Source organism: Pristiophorus japonicus, chromosome 2, assembly GCF_044704955.1.
Source record: "Pristiophorus japonicus isolate sPriJap1 chromosome 2, sPriJap1.hap1, whole genome shotgun sequence".
Taxonomy (NCBI): domain Eukaryota; kingdom Metazoa; phylum Chordata; class Chondrichthyes; family Pristiophoridae; genus Pristiophorus; species Pristiophorus japonicus.
In genome coordinates, this window is record NC_091978.1 from 29,319,312 (window position 1) to 29,340,080 (window position 20,769).

Genomic DNA, 20,769 nt, shown 5'->3' on the forward strand with positions numbered 1-20,769 from the left:
GCAGAGGGAAGAAGAAGATGCAGAAGAGGAGGAAGCCGAAGAGGAGCAATCAGATGGAAGGTTGCATCGCAGACAGTCTCTTTGTGGCTGGCACATCTGGGATGGAATCATCTGCCTTTGGTCCCACTGGCTGGGCAGGATGCATTTCTTGGGTGTGTAAAATGAGGAGGGCACAAGAGTGGAGTTGTTCTGACAGGAGAGCAAGAAGCCCAGAAGGAGGGTAATGTACGAGGACACCCGCATATTGTACCCATTCTGGGTACACACTCCCCGTCCATTGTGGGTACGCACTCCTGGTCATTCGGGGTACACACTCCCCGGCCATTCTGGGTACGCACTCCCGGCCATTCGGGGTACACACTCCCCGTCCATTCTGGGTACGCACTCCCCGTCCATTCTGGGTACGCACTCCCCGTCCATTCTGGGTACTTACTCCAGTGTTTTCCAGGTATACAGAGACTCTAGAATGTTCACTTGGGCTGATGTTAAACTCATTGACCTCCTTTGCACCTCCCGCTAGCTCCTTCGAGGGGCGATAATGGGGCTCTGCCTGCTCTGCCACCGGACCCGGCGAGAGTACCGACTCCCGCGAACTTGCTGTGGAAGATTGCGGCAGCAATAACCCCCGAGATCCTGATGTCATCCAGCTGCCCTGCGCCCCGGTAGTGCCCCGATTCCCAACTTCGGTTCTGTCCCCTGCAGGGAGGCCGGCCACTTGGCGAGTGGTATTTTAAGGTAAAGCCAAGAGGGTAAGTAAAACATTTGTTTTCAACCCTTCGTTTTTTTTTCACCATTTTGCTGTGCCGCGATGGAAAGCCGTGCTCTCTGTTAGATTGCTTGGGGTTGATTGTTGCGGATCGGGGCTGCTGTGGGCGAGGAGTGATATTGTTTCCATGGAGAGCCAGCAGCAATGGGCCTTCCCTTTAAGGGAGGGAAGGAGTCTCGATTCCTGTTTCCCAGAAAGACGGTTGCGGGTCTGGCAGTCTGAACTATGTTCCCAGTGAGTTCCACAGCACAAAGCTTCCTGATTCAGATCAATGTTTGGGGGAGCTTACTATGTGCATATTGGCTGCCGCGTTTCCTATCATCATAGAAACATAGAAACATAGAAAATAGGTGCAGGAGTAGGCCATTCGGCCCTTCGAGCCTGCACCACCATTCAATAAGATCATGGCTGAATATTCTCTCAGTACCCCTTTCCTGCTTTCTCTCCATAACGCTTGATCCCTTTAGCCTTAAGGGCCATTTCTAACTCCTTCATGAATATATCCAATGAACTGGCATCAACAACTCTCTGCAGTAGAGAATTCCACAGGTTAACAACTCTGAGTGAAGACGTTTCTCCTCATCTCAGTCCTAAATGGCCGACCCCTTATCCTAAGACTGTGTCCCCTGGTTCTGGACTACCCCCAACATCGGGAACATTCTTCCTGCATCTAACCTGTCCAGTCCCGTCAGAATCTTACATGTTTCTATAAGATCCCCTCACATCCTTCTAAACTCCAGTGTCTAAAGGTCCAGTTGATCCAGTCTCTCCTCATATGTCAGTCCTGCCATCCCGGGAATCAGTCTGGTGATCCCTCAATAGCAAGAATATCCTTCCTCAGATTAGGAGACCAAAACTGAACACAATATTCCAGGTGAGGCCTCACCAAGGCCCTGTACAACTGCAGTAAGACCTCCCTGCTCCTATACTCAAATTCCCTAGCTATGAAGGCCAACATACCATTTGCCTTCTTCACCACCTGCTGTACCTGCATGCCCACTTTCAGTGACTGATGAACCATGACACCCAGGTCTCGTTGCACCTCCCCTTTTCCTAATCTGTCACCATTAGATAATATTCTGCCTTCGCGTTTTTGCCCCCAAAGTGGATAACCTCACATTTATCCATTTTTCACTGCATCTGCCCATGTATTTGCCCATTCACCTAACCTGTCCAAGTCACCTTGCAGCCTCTTAGCATCCTCCTCACGGCTCACACCACCACCCAGTTTAGTGTCATCTGCAAACTTGGAGATATTACACTCAATTCCTTCATCTAAATCATTATTGTATATTGTAAAGAGCTGGGGTCCCAGCACTGAGCCCTGCGGCACCCCACTAGTCACTGCCTGTCATTCTGAAAAGGACCCGTTTATCCCGACTCTCTGCTTCCTGTCGGCCAACCAGTTCTCTATCCATGTCAGTACATTTCCCATAATACCATGTGCTTTGATTTTGCACACCAATCTATTGTGTGGGACCTTGTCAAAAGACTTTTGAAAGTCCAAATACACATCCACTGGTTCTCCCCTGTCCACTCTACTAGTTACATCCTCAAAACATTCCAGAGGATGTGTCAAGCATGATTTCCCTTTCATAAATCCATGCTGACTTGGACCGATCATGTCACTGCTTTCCAAATGCGCTGCTATTTTATCTTTAATAATTGATTCCAACATTTTCTCCATTACTGATGTCAGGCTAACTGGTCCATGATTACCCGTCTTCTCTCTCCCTCTTTTTTTAAAAAGTGGTGTTACATTAGCTACCATCCAGTCCATAGGGACTGAGCCAGAGTTGATAGATTGTTGGAAAATGATCACCAATGCATCCACTATTTCTATGGTCACTTCCTTAAGTACTCTGGGATGCAGACTATCAGGCCCCGGAGATTTACCGGCCTTCAAACTCATCAATTTCCCCAACACACATTCCCGCCTAATACCGATTTCCTTCAGTTCCTCCTTCTCACTAGACCCACGGTCCCCAAGTACTTCCGGAAGGTTATTTGTGTCTTCCTTCGTAAATACAGAACCAAAATATTTGGTCAACTGGTCTGCCCTTTCTTTGTTCCCCATTATAAATTCACCTGAATCTGACTGCAAGGGACCTACATTTGTTTTCACTAATCTTTTTCTCTTCACATATCTATAGATGCTTTTGCAGTCAGTTTTTATGTTCCCGGCAAGCTTCCTGTCATATTCTAATTCCCCCCTCCTAATTAAACCCTTTCTCCTCCTCTGCTGAATTCTAAATTTCTCCTAGTCCTCAGGTTTGCTGCTTTTTCTGGCCAATTTATATGCCTCTTCCTTAACACTATCCTTAATTTCCCTCCAGGGTGACCAAGGCTGGGAACTCAACATCCAGGGGTATTCAACATTCAGGAAGGATAGACAGAAAGGAAAAGGAGGTGGGGTAGCATTGCTGGTTAAAGAGGAAATTAACGCAATAGTAAGGAAGGACATTAGCTTGGATGATGTGGAATGCCAAAAGGGTAGAAAACGCTAGTGGGAGTTGTGTACAGACCACCAAACAGTAGTAGTGAGGTTGGGGACAGCATCAAAAAAGAAATTAGGGACGCGTGCAATAAAGGTACAGCAGTTATCATGGGCGACTTTAATCTACATATAGATTGGGCTAACCAAACTGGTAGCAATACGGTGGAGGAGGATTTCCTGGAGTGTATTAAGGATGGTTTTCTAGACCAATATGTCGAGGAACCAACTAGAGAGCTGGACATCCTAGACTGGGTGATGTGTAATGAGAAAGGATCATCATAGGCGATCCCTCGTATCGAGGATGACTTGCTTCCATGCCAAAAAGGAATGCGTTCGCAGATGTTTCAATGAAGGACCAAATATTCCAGGTCCCGAACTACATATTGAAGGGTGGAAGATGCCTGTGCGTGGATTTTTTTTAACGTGTGGTGGCCGTTGCACACCAGCCACCACACGGGCTTGACAGAGCTAGGTCTTGGTCCAGTGGCAAGGATTACCCAAGACGACTGGAGACCAGCTCTGCTGCATGGTCCTAGTGCGCGCACACATCGCCTCTTCTGGGCTCCAAACTCACGCCTCTCGCAGGCCCCAATCACGTTGCACCACGATCACTCACCGCTCCTGCACCCCAACCTCGCCACTCCCCGCTGTACCTGCCCACGCTCCAATCAGCGACCTGGACCTTGGTGACGTTCAATCCAGTCGCCTTCTTCACAGCCGTCGCTCTCCAGCACACGCTGTACCTTGAAGTGGTACGCTCCTTTGAAGGCCCTGACCTGCTGATGATCCTTGCAGGTTCCTATATTACAACAGTGATTACACTTCAAAAAGTACTTCATTGGCTGTAAAGCGCTTTGGGATGTCCTGAGGTCACAAAAGGAGCGTATACAAATGCAAGACTTTCTTTCATTCTTTTTCTTTCAAAACATCCTGGGATTTTGCATAAATTAAGGTTAACAGCTAGAACTTGCTGATTTGACTCAGAAACCCAGGGAGGGAACAAAAATGTCTCCACCCCCTACACCCAAACAAAAATGACTTTAGAGCTGTTGTGAATTCCCAGTTAGATCTTTCCACAATTTCCTCACTAAAAAGCACAGAGGACGTTCAATAATAAATGTCTGGCATCCTGGCATCACATAAGAGTTTGCTAGTAACATAGACAACTCCCTTTCAACCCTCTTTGATCTTCCACAGCAAGAAGATGGCACACTGCATAAAAATAAACTGACTCTTTAGATCCACCATTACATCCAAATAGCAATAAATTACACAGAGCAGGGAGGTGGAAAATAAGACCGTGAAATATATTATGCTTGATTGCCACAGGCAACTGTCATAAACAGAGAGAGATACTATCAGCTATGGAGAGGCTGCTTTGTCTCTCAGGCCTTGTCCTCTGCCACAGCCTAATAGACAATGAGAACGGGCAACAATTCCCAAACATGCCACCGCACCAAAGTTGTGTCACGGTATGATTTATCTTAGCCGACTAGGAGTTACAGCATGAAACATAGAAACATAGAAACATAGAAAATAGGTACAGGAGTAGGCCATTCTGCCCTTCGAGCCTGCACCGCCATTCAATAAGATCATGGCTGATCATTCCCTCAGTACCCCTTTCCTGCTTTCTCTCCATACCCCTTGATCCCTTTAGCCATAAGGGCCATATCTAACTCCCTCTTGCATATATCCAATGAACTGGCATCAACAACTCTCTGCGGCAGGGAATTCTATAGGTAAACAATTCCCTGAGTGAAGAAGTTTCTCCTCATCTCAGTCCTAAATGGCCTACCCCTTATCCTAAGACTATGTACCCTAGTTCTGGACTTCCCCAACATCGGGAACAATCTTCCCGCATCTAACCTGTCCAGTCCCGTCAGAATCTTACACGTTTCTATGAGATCCCCTCTCATCCTTCTAAACTCTAGTGAATAAAGGCCCAGTTGATCCAGTCTCTCCTCATATGACAGTCCAGCCATCCCTGGAATCAGTCTGGTGAATCTTCGATGCACTCCCTCAATAGCAAGATTAGGATGTCCTTCCTCAGATTAGGAGACCAAAACTGAACACAATATTCCAGGTGAGGCCTCACCAAGACCCTGTACAACTGCAGTAAGACCTCCATGCTCCTATACTCAAATCCCCTAGCTATGAAGGCCAATATACCATTTGCCTTCTTCACTGCCTGCTGTACCTGCATGCCCACTTTCAGTGACTGATGAACCATGACACCCAGGTCTCGTTGCACCTCCTCTTTTCCTAATCTGCCGCCATGCAGATAATATTCTGCCTTCATGTTTTTGCCCCTAAAATGTTTAACTTCACATTTATCCACATTATACTGCATCTGCCATGCATTTGCCCACTCACCTAACCTGTCCAAGTCACCCTGCAGCCTATTAGCGTCCTCCTCACAGCTCACACCGTCACCCAGTTTAGTGTCATCCACAAACTTGGAGATATTACACTCAATTCCATCATCTAAATCATTAATATATATTGTAAAGAGCTGGGGTCCCAGCACTGACCCCTGCAGCACTCCACTAGTCACTGCCTGCCATTCTGAAAAGGACCCGTTTATCCTGACTCTCTGCTTCCTGTCTGCCAACCAGTTCTCTATCCATGTCAGTACCAAGCGCTTTGATTTTGCACACCAATCTCTTGTGCGGGACCTTGTAAAACACCACATCCATGCTACAGGCAAAGCATCCATCGTTGAAAAAAATTAATTGACAGACTCTTCAATGAAAGCCTCCTCGCCTGCAGATGCATTTTAATCAGGAGGCCACTAGAAGTATCTTTGGGTAATGAGAAATAATGAATGAATTTTACAAATAAGATCTGCAAACCTACATAATGACGCCTTTTAAGATTTAGTACATTTTATGGCACCTTGCCGGTTAATACAACATATCATTCTTTTGGGTAGACTGCATGAAAAGGGCAGATTACATTTCGTGCACTGAGAATGCATTGAGTTCAGTTTGACTCCTATTTTTCTTCAAGTACTTGCAATGGTCTCTCTCTGACATCATATATCCACAACTAACGCACAACTGAGCAGTCAATTGCCCATTCTTTGTTCCAGTCCTAATCGGGTCCCCTCCCTCACCTCTTTTTCCGGTACATTGATGACTGTATCGGTGCCGTTTCCTGCTCTCGCCTTGAACTCGAAAATGTCATTCACTTTGCATCCAATTTCCACCCTCCCCTCACCTCAACATGGTCCATCTCTGACTCTTCCCTTCCCTTCCTCAACTTCTCTGTCTCCATTTCTGGGGTTAGACTATTGACAAACATTCACTATAAGCCCACTGACTCCCACAGGTAGCTGGACTACACTTCCTCCCACCCCGCATCCCATAAGAACTCCATTCCATTCTCCTAGTTTCTCCATCACTGTCACATCTGCTCTGACAACGCCACCTTCCACTAGTCCCTCTGACATGTCTTCCTTTTTCCTCAAGCGAGGATTTCCCTCCGCCATGGTTAACATGGTCCTTGACCGTGTCACATCTTCCCCTCCCCTTCCCTTTCAGCATTCCGAAGGGACCTCGCCCCCCCGCGACACCCATTCTGCAGTCACCCCCAGGCACCCACTCCCCTTCCCATGACAACTTCCCGTGCAAGCGGAGGAGATCCAACACGTGCCATTTTTTCTCCTCCCTTCCCACTGTCCAGGGCCCCAAATACTCATTCCAGGTGAAACAGCGATTTACTTGTACTTCTTTCAATGTAGTATACTATATTCGCTGCTCACAATGTGGTCTCCTCTACATTGGGGAGACCAAACGCAGATTGGGTGACCACTTTGCGGAATACCTCCGTTCAGTTCGTAAGTGTGACCGTGAGCTTCCGGTCGCCTGTCACTTTAATTCTCCACTGCATTCCCACTCTGATCTCTCCGTCCTCAGTCTCCTCCACTGTTGCAATTAAGCTCAATGCAAGCTCGAGGAACAGCACCTCATCTTTCGTTTAGGCACTTTACAACCTTCTGGACTGAACATCAAGGTCAACAATTTCAGACCATTACCTCTGCCCATATTTGGCCCCTTTCCTCCTTTTTTTAACCCCCACCGATCTTATGTAAACAAATTTCTCTCTGTTTCCCATGGCAGCTGGTAATTATTCCGCCATTCACACCCTATCTAGATTAATCTTTTTCTAACCTCTGCTATTACTATCTCAAGTTGGCCCTTCATCCCTTTTGTCTCTCTAATCTCTCCTGTCTTCCACCTATCACAGACCTTCCCTTTTATTCTTTCCTCTCCTCCCCCTTTCAGTGCTCCTTAAGAATCTGTTCATTTTGAACATTCGCCAGTTCTGACAAAGCGTCTGTTTCTCTCTCCACAGATGCTGCCTGACCCGCTGAGATTTTGAGCATTTTCTGTTTTTATTTCAGATTCCAGCATCCGCAGTACTTTGCTTTTGTGTAGTCAATTGCTTTCACCTGCACTGATGCTGCTGAATGGCTTGTTAACTGCATATTTCTTTGCTTACGCCTTTGCCAAGAAGTTTTTTAACGTTAAAGGCACTATATTAATAAAACTTGCATTTTTTTAACCAGTATAAACAATGCACAGCGTGTTAATCAGCGGCAGAGTCTTCAATATCAGCTGTAATGGAGCAACATGGAGATTGTGAAAATTGAAGCACCTGACAGACTAGTTATTTTGAAGCCAGGCTGCCCGTCAGTCAGACACACCTGCAATGGTTGGGGAGTTTCATCTGCACTCAGTAAGCTAGTTAATGGACTACATCGAGGAAGTGAAGTATTTCTTTCCTGGAAGGGCAGCACAGAGAAATAAAATGAGCTTCATTTCTCCCGCTAACTATTTGAGTCCAGCACGGATAGCAACCATGGAGCCATCAGTGGCTCAGGATGACGCATCTGGCCAAACAGGATTCAGGAGGACACATGGCAGTGATCTGTTTGGAAGGGGAAAGGGTGATTATGAACTTCAGTCAAAGAATAGTCATTATGGCATTGGCAATCTCAATCAAAGAGGTCACAGTTTAGACAGTGTGGGAAAGGCCAAAGTATCATTCTGGCACAGTAAGATGTGCTCTTCTCCAGTTTGGGTAGAGGTGCATTGTTGGGACAGTCCAAAGGAAGCTTCATTCTGAATCCAACTGGTTGCTTGGTACTGATACTTGGTGACCAAAGTATAAAAAGTGTTCCATTTTCAGTGCTAAAATACCTCCCCTTGGTGTGCACAGTTCTTTTTTTGAAGATGTTGATTTGAGTAATAATTTCTGACGCATTGACATTTTTGGTCAGCTGTGTGGCTGGCATGAGAAACAGCTTCTCAATGTGCTTAATATTCTCTAAACCAAGCTACTGACTAATCTTGGTTTCCGTTTGCCTCACAGAAAAGTCATGCTCTTCCTCTCCATAACGACCTGTACCGACACTTACCTAAGGCCAGAGAGCTTAGGTGCGCACAAGGGTTTAACAGCTAACCATACACACCCTGCCAGCACAGCCAGTTGAAGGCTGCTACAATTTGTGCAGCAGGATCCACTCTACCTGTTGGGGCATTAGTTTATAGGGTTATCTGGAGCAAAGTCGGAGATTCTTGCTCGGCCTTTCCCTCCAGTCCCATAATGAGCCTGCTTAGCTGGTCAATCAGAAACATAGAAATTTACAGCGCAGAAGGAGGTCATTCCGGCCCATCCTGTCTGCGCCGGCCGACAAAGAGCCACACGGCCCTTGGTCAGCAGCCCTGAAGGTTACATATAAGCCTATGAACAATGACGGAAAGGCAAAGAGCGCCCAGCCCAACCAATCCGCCTCACCACAACTGCGACACCCCTTATACTAAAACATTCTACACTCCACCCCAACCGGAGCCATGTGATCTCCTGAGAGAGGCAAAAACCAGATAAAAACCCAGGCCAATTTAGGGAGAAAAAATCTGGCAAAATTCCTCTCTGACCCATCCAGGCGATCGAAACTACTCCAGGAGATCACCCTGGCCGTATTCTATTCCCTGCAGTACTTACCATTATATCTGCTCCATCCAACAAAAGGTCATCCAGTCTAATCCCAATTACTAGCTCTAGGTCCGTAACCCTGCAGGCTGCTGCACTTTAAGTGCCCATCAAACCATCTCTTAAAAGTGGCAAGGGTTTCTGCATCCACCACTCTTCCAGGCAGCGAGTTCCAGATCCCCTCTGTGTAAAGAAGCCCCCCCTCAAATCCCCTCTAAACCTTCCACCAACCACCTTAAAACTATAACCCCTCATAATAGACCCCTCCACCAATGGAAATAGACCCTTACTATCCACTATATCCAGGCCTCTCAATATTTTGTACACCTCAATGAGTTCTCCTCTCAACCTCCTCTGCTCCAATGAGAACAAATCCAGCCTATCCAATCTATCCTCATAACTGAGATTCTCCATTCCAGGCAGCATCCCAGTAAATCTCCTCTGCACCCTCTCTAGTACAATCACGCCCAGAACTGCACGCAATACTTGAGCTGTGGCCTAACCAAAGTATTATACAATTGAAGCATAACCTCCCTGCTCTTATATTCTATGCCTCGGCCAATAAAGACAAGCATTTCATATGCCTTCTTAACCATCTTATCCACCTGGCCTGCTACTTTCAGGGATCTGTGGACAAGCACGCCAAGGTCCCTTTCTTCATCTACACTATTAAGTGTCTTACCGCTTAATGTGTATACCCTTTCCTTATTAGCCCTCCCAAAATGCATCACCTCACATTTCTCTGAATTAAATTCCATTTGCCACTGCTCTGCCCACCTGACCAGTGGATTGATATCCTCCTGCAGCCCGTGACTTTCCTCTTCATTATTAACCACACAGCCAATTTTAGTGTCATCTGCAACTTCTTAATTATATTCCCTATATTCACATCTAAATCATTGATATATACTACAAAAACAAGGGTCCTAGTACTGAGTCCTGCGGAACCCCACTGGAAACATCCTTCCAGTCACAAAAACATCCATCAATCATTACCCTTTGCTTCCTACCTCCAAGCCAATTTTGGATCCAACTTGACACTTTCCATGGGCTTTAACCTTCATGACCAGTCTACCATGTGGGACCTTGCTAAAGTCCATATACACTACATCGTATGCACGACCCTCATCGACCCTCTTGGTTACTTCCTCAAAAATTTTAATCAGGTTAGTCAGACACAATCTTCCCTTAACAAATCCGTGCTGACTAATTAATCCTTGCCTTTCTAAATGCAGATTTATCCTGTCTTTCAGGATTTTTTCCAATAATTTTCCCACCACTGACATTAGACTGACAGGCCTGTAATTACTCAGCCTATCCCTTTCTCCCTTCTTAAACAAGGGTACTACATTAGCAGTCCTCCCACACCATGCCCAAATCCAAAGAGAACTGGAAACTGATGGTCAAGGCCTCTGCTATTTCCTCTTTTACTTCGCTCAATAGCCTGGGATGCATTTCATCCGGGCCTGGGGACTTATCTACTTTCAAAGCTACTAAAACCCTTAATACTTCCTCTCTCACAATATTTATTTCATCCAGAATATCACACTCTTCCTTGATAACAGTATCTGCATTGCCCCTTTCCTTTGTGAAAATAGATGCAAAGTATTCATTACGAACCATACCAACATCTTCCGTCTCCACACAAAGATTACTCTCATGGTCTCTAATAGGCCCTACCCTTTCTTCAGTTACTCTCTTATTCTTAATATATTTAAAGAACATCTTAGGATGTTTTCCTTAATTTTACTGACCAAGAATTTCTCATGCTCTCTCTTAGATTTCTTAATATCCTTTTTAATTTTGCCTCTTAACTTTCTATATTCCTCGAAAGATTCTATAGTATTTAGCCGTTGATATATGACATAAGCATATCTTTTTTTCTTAATCCTCCTCTGTAAGTCCCTAGACATCCAAGGGGCTCTCGAATTATTTTTCCCAGCCTTTTTATTTAAGGGCACATGTTTGGCCTGAGCCTTCCGGATCTCCTCCTTAAATGCCTCCCATTGTTCCAACACTGATTTACCCACAAGTAGCTGTTTCCAGTCCACCATGGCCAAATCACTCCTTAACTTAGCAAAATTAGTTTTTCCCCAATTTGGAACTTTTATTCCAGGCCTATTCTTGTCCTTATCCATAACCAACTTGAATCTGACTGAATTATGGTCACTGGCACCCAAGTGCTCTCCTTCAACCTGCCCAGCTTCATTCCCCAAAACTAAATCCAAGACCACCCCCTCTCGTGTTGGGCTTGCTACATACTGACTAAAAAAGTTCTCTTGAATGCATTTCAAGAATTTCGCACCCTCTATACCCTTCACACTAAATTTGTCCCAATCAATATTAGGATAGTTAAAATCCCCTACTATTACTACCCTATGGTTTTTGGATTTCACAGCAATTTGCCTACATATTTGCTCCTTTATCTTCCTCCCACTGTTTGAGGGCCAAAATACACTCCTAGCAGTGTGATCGCCCCTTTTTTATTTTTCAATTCGACCCATATGGCCTCCTTTGATGATCCCTCTAACATATCATCCCTCCTCACCGCTGTAAGTTTCTTTAAGCAGTGCAAGGATTACTGCAGACCTGCCTGCTCTGGTACTGGATTACTGATAATGGTTAAACCACAACAGTTAGACTTGGTTCTTCACTGGCTGTGAAGTGCTTTGGGATGTCCTGCGGTCATGAAAGGTGTAAGTCTTTCTTTTGGTACCAGCCTTCCATAGGGGGAAGTGTCACTTTGGTGCTATCTTGCCAGAAACCGACTAAATCAAGAAGGTCACTGGTTGTCCATTAGCATTCTCTTTTATTTATTTCAATCGTATTATTGACATGATAATGTATTGAAATAAACAAGCAGGAGAATTTTAAACAGGTTTTTTTTAGTTATCAAAGTCAACTTGAAATGAATGAATATGTTCATAAGTATATAACACGGACACATTCTGAACAATAACCCTTACCAGTCTCCGAGAGTAACTTTGTGGACTCCATTACTTTCTCGGTGTACACTCCTGGCTCGTAGTTCTCCATCTCGGCACTGATGATGTGGATAACCCTTGCAGCCCGCCCTCGGATGGCCCCAGCAGTTCTATCGAGTGTGTCCACATCGCCTTCCTGGAGAGCGATGACGCACTTGTTCACATCCTCCAGTATATGGTTTTCTGAGAGAGTTTGTAGAAATAAATTGAAGAAAACATGTGGCTTTTAAGATTAGGTTGACTTCAATATTTATACAACAGTTAATCACTGAAGAATTGAACAAATGCCACGACCATGCACTGCAGTGTGCAAATCAATGGGAACATGGTGCAGTGAAGAGGATGTGATTAAACGGTGTGTCCATAAACATCGGGGACAAATATTCCAATTCTGCTCCAACACTGTAACAACGAACCTGACCCCACCAGAAAATCAACAACATAAGTTTCTTTCAGCCTTTAACGTAGTAAAATATCCCAAAGAGCTTCGTAGGAGAAATTATCAAACAAAATTTGACACCGAGCCACATAAGGAGATATTAGGACAGGTGACCAATAGCTTGGTCAAAGGGGTAGATTTTCAAGTTTCCAGTAGAGTGGACAAGGGAGAACCAGTTGATGTGGTGTATTTGGACTTTCAGAAGGCTTTCGATAAGGTCCCACACAAGACATTAATGTGCAAAGTTAAAGCACATGGGATTGGGGGTAGTGTGCTGGCATGGATTGAGAACTGGTTGTCAGACAGGAAGCAAAGAGTAGGAGTAAATGGGTACTTTTCAGAATGGCAGGCAGTGACTAGTGGGGTACTGCAAGGTTCTGTGCTGGGGCCCCAGCTATTTACACTGTACATTAATGATTTAGACGAGGGGATTAAATGCAGTATCTCCAAATTTGCGGATGACACTAAGTTGGATGGCAGTGTGAGCTGCGAGGAGGATGCTATGAGGCTGCATCTAGGTTAGGTGAGTGGGCAAATGCATGGCAGATGAAGTATAATGTGGATAAATGTGAGGTTATCCACTTTGGTGGTAAAAACAGAGAGACAGACTATTATCTGAATGGTGACAGATTAGGAAAAGGGGAGGTGCAACAAGACCTGGGTGTCATGGTACATTAGTCATTGAAGGTTGGCATGCAGGTACAGCAGGCAGTTAAGAAAGCAAATGGCATGTTGGCCTTCATAGCGAGGGGATTTGAGTACAGGGGCAGGGTGGTGTTACTACAGTTGTACAGGGCCTTGGTGAGGCCACACCTGGAGTATTGTGTACAGTTTTGGTCTCCTAACTTGAGGAAGGACATTCTTGCTATTGAGGGAGTGCAGCGAAGGTTCACCAGACTGATTCCCGGGATGGCAGGACTGACATATCAAGAAAGACTGGATCAACTGGGCTTGTATTCACTGGAGTTCAGAAGAATGAGAGGGGATCTCATAGAAACGTTTAAAATTCTGACAGGTTTCGACAGGTTAGATGCAGGAAGAATGTTCCCAATGTTGGGGAAGTCCAGAACCAGGGGTCAAGTCTAAGGATAAGGGGTAAGCCATTTAGGACCGAGATGAGGAGAAACCTCTTCACCCAGAGAGTGGTGAACCTGTGGAATTCTCTACCACAGAAAGTAGTTGAGGCCAATTCACTAAATATATTCAAAAAGGAATTAGATGTAGTCCTTACTACTAGGGGGATCAAGGGATATGGCGAGAAAGCAGGAATGGGGTACTGAAGTTGCATGTTCAGCCATGAACTCATTGAATGGCGGTCCAGGCTCGAAGGGTCGAATGGCCTACTCCTGCACCTATTTTCTATGTTTCTATGTTTCATAACAAGGGGATTTGAGTACAGGGGCAGGGAGGTGTTACTACAGTTGTACAGGGCCTTGGTGAGGCCATACCTGGAGTATTGTGTACAGTTTTGGTCTCCTTACTTGAGGAAGGACATTCTTGCTATTGAGGGAGTGCAGCGAAGGTTCACCAGACTGATTCCCGGGATGGTGGGACTGACATATCAAGAAAGATTGGATCAACTGGGCTTGTATTCACTGGAGTTCAGAAGAATGAGAGGGGATCTCATAGAAACGTGTAAAATTCTGACGGGATTTAACAGGTTAGATGTAGGAAGAATGTTCCCAATCTTGGGGAAGTCCAGAACCAGGGGTCACAGTCTCAGGATAAGGGGTAAGCCATTTAGGACCGAGATGAGGAGAAACTTCTTCACCCAGAGAGTGGTGAACCTGTGGAATTCTCTACCACAGAAAGTTGTTGAGGCCAATTTACTAAATATATTCAAAAAGGAGTTAGATGTAGTCCTTACTACTAGGGGGATCAAGGGGTATGGCGAGAAAGCAGGAAAGGGGTACTGAAGTTGCATGTTCAGCCATGAAATCATTGAATGGCGGTGCAGGCTAGAAGGGCCGAATGGCCTACCCCTGCACCTATTTTCTATGTTTCTATGTTTCTCTATATTCGAGCGATAGAGAGGCGGAGATGTTTAAGGAGGGAATTCTAGAGCTCAGGGCCTCGGCAGCTGAATCCTGAAGAAAATCAGTAATGTGTAAGAGGCCAGAATTGGAGGCGTGCAGTGATCTCAGAGGTTTGTAGGGTTGGCAGCGGATATAAAAACAGGATGAGGCGAGGTCATGAGAGATTTGAAAACAAGGATGAGAAGTCAGGGAATTTGAATGAATTTAGCAGGCACCTGAACTAGTTCGGCATCTGTTATGAGCAAATTTCAGCACAGGAAAGTTGGTTGAGCGCTAAAGCTGTAGCTAGAGTTACAAAATTCAGCAATCCTTGAGGTTGGCCCCCTGTATCAGCTGGCTGATTGAAATAATGTTGGCTTTATTTTGTCATGACCTCAGGCCTACATATCCCTGTGGATCTAATGAGTGCTGCTCCAGTGGCCTGGTCACCAGTATCCTGCCAAGGTCACTTGGGACAAAGGACTGGCAGCAGTGCGACATTCAGCGGGCAACACCAGCCTGACCAGACCCACATCCCTTCCAACACGCCAGACCTTCAATGGGACAATTCTGTCCCAAGTGGGAATTCCCCGAATACAATCGTCATGGCGGACACCTGCCATTTTCTGCACTGCCCGTCATCCCCTGCCCCTTTTATGCTGCCTGTCTGCCCCAAGGTCCCAAGGAAATTTGGGCCTGATATCGGGAATTTCAGACAAAACCAATAAAAACAGAAAATGCTGGAAATACTCAGCAGGTCAGGCAGCATCTGTGGAGAGAGAAACAAAGTTAACGTTTCAGGTCGATGACCCTACATCAGGACTGTTCATATACTGGTATCCCTTAGGGTAAGTCCAGCTCGTTATATGCAGTAATATTTCATTTTTGAAAACGTTTTTAGCCTCCACTGTTTGCAGCAGTGAACTTCTCGAAGCTAAGTTACAGTAAAGCAGTCTTAGACTTAGCTGAGTTATAATGATCTGGAATGCTCTTCCTCACAGGATAGTAGAACCAGATTCAATTGTAACTTTCAAAAGCGAATTGGGTAAATACCTGAAAAGGGAAAAGTTGCAGGACTATGGGGAAAGAGCAAAGGAGTGGGACTGATTAGATAGCTCTTACAAAGATGGGCCGAATGGCCTCCTCCTGTGCGGTACAATACCATGGGGGGAAAATTGCGATCGGAGGCTTCCTTCGTACGAATGCCTCCGATCCGAAAAAAATCTACGAAAGTACCTGGTGGTCCCGGAGGAACATAGGATCCCGGTCGGAGGCCTAGATTTGTTGCGCAACGCATGGGAAAATGTCTTTCAGGTACATACATGCAAGCTGGAGTCATGTGGTCCTGGACCACCAATCACGATGCATTACTCTCAGTGATAAAAATGGGAGTTCTGTTTGTACGGACGCCATTACTATCAATGAGAAAACCCCCTAAAACATCGAGACACAGCATAATAAATAAATCGAACACCTCACATATTTAAAATTAATTAAAATTAAATGCAATTAAATGTCTTAGAAAAAATATTTTTTTTTGGAATTTTTTTTAATGTGTTTTAATAGTGTTAAAAATAAACGTGCCTTAATGAACAAGGTTTTAATATAAAAATGATTGTTTAAAATTAATTTTCATATGTTTTAAAACTTTTACGCTGGAAAAAGTAAGCTGTGTGTCTACTTTAACCAGGCAAAAAATGCTTGAAGGGCATGAGTTGGGCAAATAGTCCAATCTCTCCCAACAAATGTCCTTCCCCTGGGGATGCAGAGGATCGGAAAAGCTCGTTTGCGGCGCATGTGCATCGGGCCCCGAGAACCGGCTTGTGTGAGGCCTCGTCCAGTCCGTGCGCACTTTGTACGGACCCAGTGAGGCCGGAATTGTCAGCCCCAATATGTTCAAGTGGCAGTGAAGGGCAGGGCTATGATTTACTGAGCAATACAGTCTTCCCCGAAATCCCTGGGTCCGTGCTCCGGAGTAGCAAAGGGCAGAACTCCCAGCCATCTACAGCCAAGGACGCTGACCCTGATCAACATCAGCGGTACACGGAGGCACAGAATGTCTGAGTGGCCTATTGACAGTTTGACACAACAAGGGAGGCCTAGGAACAGTCTCATTGTAAATCAGCTGCACAAGTTTTCAAATGAGCTCGAGGCGCAATTACCTCTTCCCTTAGGCATTTTGGGGCTTTGACTCGGGCCAAAACAGAACCTATTAGGGAAGGAAACCTGCATATATGTGTTTCCAGTCCCACAACAACATGGTTAACTATTAACTGCCCTTAAATTGACTTTGACGTAGTTTCGCAAGCCACTTAGTCAGGGCAACTGGGAATAGGCAATGAATGCTGGCTTTGCCAGTGACTTTCCTGATCTGTATTGCCTAATTCTGCTCTTATTTCTTATGTTACTCGATTTTTTGACTCTAAGGGAATCCAGGGTTATGGGGATCGTGTGGGAAAGTGGAGTTGCGGTCAAAGATCAGCTATGATCTCACCGAATGGTGGAGCAGACTAGCAGACTCGATGGCCTACTCCTGCTCCTATTTCCTATATTCTTATGACTCTAACATCTTAAGAATGAATAAAAATAAAATATATGTAACTCCTTGCTCTATACTGCTAAGAATCTGGGTGCAGATTAAGTCAAAACCCTGTGGATAGAGATGAGTTCCATGAAGAGAACGTAACTAACTGTGGGAGCCTTCTAGAGATCATTAGGTCTAGAAGGAGAAGAGTTTGTACCAAGAACTTGGTTGTTAAAGTAAGGGAAACCTGTACAGCAACAGATGCAGTTGTTATAGATCATTTAAATTTATCAGGAATAGACTGGGAAATCTATAAAGGGTGTATTGGAGTGAGAATCTGATCCAGGACAAAATATTACATTGTTACTTGGGTGAATTTGGCTGGGGGAAACCATTGGAGCAGGGCACTATTGGACTTGATATTAAGGCCGTGCTTTCGCCTACCTTGGCGGGTCCGTGGCGTGCGATGTCGGTGGTGGGTCCCAACCCTACTGTTGTCTCCATCCCAGCCTCTGAAATGAATTTCCCTTGATTGAGTATGCTAAGCCTGCCCAGCGTGTTTGCTGGCCAATTAGAGGGAGCGGGTCTGGTGATGTCATTTGATGATTCGTCAACAGCCGTTTTTTATTTTGCCAACTTTAATTTGGCAGTTGTGCTGTCAGTGTTCTACAGCAGTGAGGTGCTACAAACACTGACACTGACAAGAAATGCACAAAGGCACAGGGCTGCACCCAGGCTCTCCCATGACTCCTTCCATATGCTTATGGAGGGAGTCACAGCACACAGGGTGGTCTTCTTCTGTTCTTCTGGGCGGAAGAGAGTGCACAGCCTGGTTGCACATTGCACAGGAGGGCACAAGCAGGGATGTCGTCAGGAGGATCTGGGTGCAGTGCCGCAAATCTTTCAATTTTCTTAGTAGATCACGAAACGTTAGTACAAAGTCTTACTCAACCTCATCCTCCTGTGCTTCTCGTCACATCCCCATCACTCTGCCTTCCCTACCCTACACATCCTTACTCACCCCAACTTACCTTACACCTATACCCATCTTTCTCTATCCATCTACATTATCACATCCCCATCTCGCTAGCCATTTCTAACACTCACCCTTATCCTAGCGCAATCATACTAACTAACAACACACAAGGGTAGGTAGGTACTTGGGTGTTTTATGCAAAGTTCATGTAAAGTTTTTGTTAATGTAGTGTCAAACATTGAAACTTTTATTTTCAACACTTTGCCTTCTTGGACAGATTTGTGTGCACCTTTCAAAGTGGCTTAGTGAGTTGCAGTGAATGGTGAGACATAAGGGTACACCCCACAATGGTGATGAGTGTGAAAGCAATAGAGTTGGGCATTGATGCTTTATGGTGCTGGCATGGGGTGGTGCCAACCTGGTGCATCATGTGGCAGCCAGTGAAGTAAATCTGGGCATAGTGAAGCCATGCCTGGCCTCCACGGCAGCAATGTGGTCAGGTGCTGAGCCCCTCTGTCCTATACAGCATCAGGTGATGGCGAAGAAGGTTGGTGGTCATAGAATCATAGAAATTTACAGCACGGAAGGAGGCAATTACAGCCCTGTGGGTTACGGCACTTTAAATGCAGATCCAAGTATTTTTAAAATGTGGTGAGGCTTTCTGCCTCTACCACCCTTTCAGGCAGTGAGTTCCAGACCTCCATTTCTCTCTGGGTAATTAACTTCTCCTCATATCTCCTCTATATCTCCCACCAATTACTTTAAATCTATGCCCCTGGTTGTTGACCCTTTTGCCAAGGGAAACAGGCCCTTCCTATCCACTCTATCCAGGCCCCTCATAATAATTTTATACATCTCAATCAGATATCCCCTCAGCCTCCTCTGTTCCAAAGAAAACTGACCCAGCATCTCCAATCTTTCCTCATAGCCAAAATTCTCCAGTCCAGGCAACATTCTTGTAAATCTCCTCTGCACCCTTTCCAGTGCAATCACATCTTTCCTGTAATGTGATAACCAGAACTGCACACAGTACTCCAGCTGCGGCCTAACTAGTGTTTTATACAGTTCAAGCATAACATCCTTGCTCTTGTATTCTATGCCTCGACTAATAAAGGCAATTATTCCATTTGCCTTCTTTACCACCTTATCTACCTGGCCTGCTACCTTCAGGAATCTGTGGAGCTGCACTCCAAGGTCCCTTTGTTCCTCTATACTTCTCAGTGTCCTACCATTTAATGTGTATTCCCTTGCCTTTTTAGACCTCCCCAAATGCATTATCTCACACTTGTCTGAATTGAATTCCATTTGCCACAGTTCTGCCCACCTAACCAGAACATTGATATCTTCCTGCAGTCTACAGCTTTCTTCTTTATTATCAACCACACAATCTATTTTAGTGTCATCTGCAAACTTCTTAATCATGCCCCCAACATTCAAGTCCAAGTCATTGATATATACCACAAAAAGCAAGGGACCCAGCACTGAGCCCTGCGGAACCCCACTGGATACAGCCTTCTAGTCACAAAAACCTCCATCAACCATTACCCTTTGCTTCCTACCTCCGAGCCAATCTTGGATCCAACTTGCCACTTTGCCCTGGATCCCATGGGCCTTGTGGGACCTTATGAAAAGCTTTGCTAAAATCCATATACACTACATTATATGCACTGTCCTCATCGACCCTCCTGGCTACCTCCTCGAAAAATTCAATCAAGTTAGGCAGACATGACCTTCCCTTAACAAATCCATGCTAACTGTCCTTGATTAATCCATGTCTTTCCAAATGAATATATATCCTGTCCCTCAGGATTTTTTCCAATAATTTTCCCACCAATGAGGTTAGGCTGACTAGCCTGTAATTACTCGGTCTATCCCTTTCTCCCTTTTTAAACAAAGGTACAACATTAGCAGTCCTCCAGTCCTCTGGCACCACACCTGTAGCCAGAGAGGATTGGAAAATGATGGTCAGAGCCTCTGCTCTTTCCTGTTTTCCTTCTCTTAACAGCCTGGAATACATTTCATCTGGGCCTGGGGATTTATCCACTTTCAAAACTGCCAAGCCCTTTAATACTTTCTCTCTCACTACATTTATCTCATCTAATATTTCACACTACTCCTCCCTCACTGCAAAGTTTGCATTGTCCCTCTCTTTTGTGAAAACTGATGCAAAGTATTCATTAAGAATTATACCCATGTCTTTTGCCTCCACAAACAGATTTCATTTGTAGTCTCTAAGAGGCCCCACTCTTTCTCTAGTTATCCTCTTGCTCTTAATGTATTTATAAAACATCTTTAGGTTTTCCCTGATTTTATTTGCCAGCATACTTTCATGCTCTCTCTTTGCTTTCCTGGTATCTTTTTTTAATTGCATCCCTGCGCTTTTTATACTCCTTTAGAGTTTCTGCTGTATTGAGCTCTCGGTGTCTATCATAAGCTTCTCTTTCTTTCTTTATCTTACCCTGTATGTGTGTTGTTGTTGGTGCTGCTGTGTTGGGGATGATTGTGGTGGGATTCTGAAGACCAAGATGACAGAGCATTAAGGCCACCTATGCTGATGGAATAGATGACAGG

General features: G+C 45.1%; 1 protein-coding gene across 4 annotated transcripts in view; it reads right to left on the bottom strand.

The window, feature by feature from the left end:
• The window catches only part of ctnna2 (catenin (cadherin-associated protein), alpha 2), a 1,881,920-nt gene that overhangs the window by 332,130 nt on the left and 1,529,021 nt on the right, over positions 1-20,769 (bottom strand). For all 4 annotated transcript variants that reach the window (XM_070866818.1, XM_070866819.1, XM_070866821.1 and 1 more), the window contains one exon: positions 12,227-12,427. In XM_070866818.1, the coding sequence (XP_070722919.1) occupies positions 12,227-12,427 (201 nt within the window). The remainder of the gene's footprint in view (positions 1-12,226; positions 12,428-20,769) is intronic.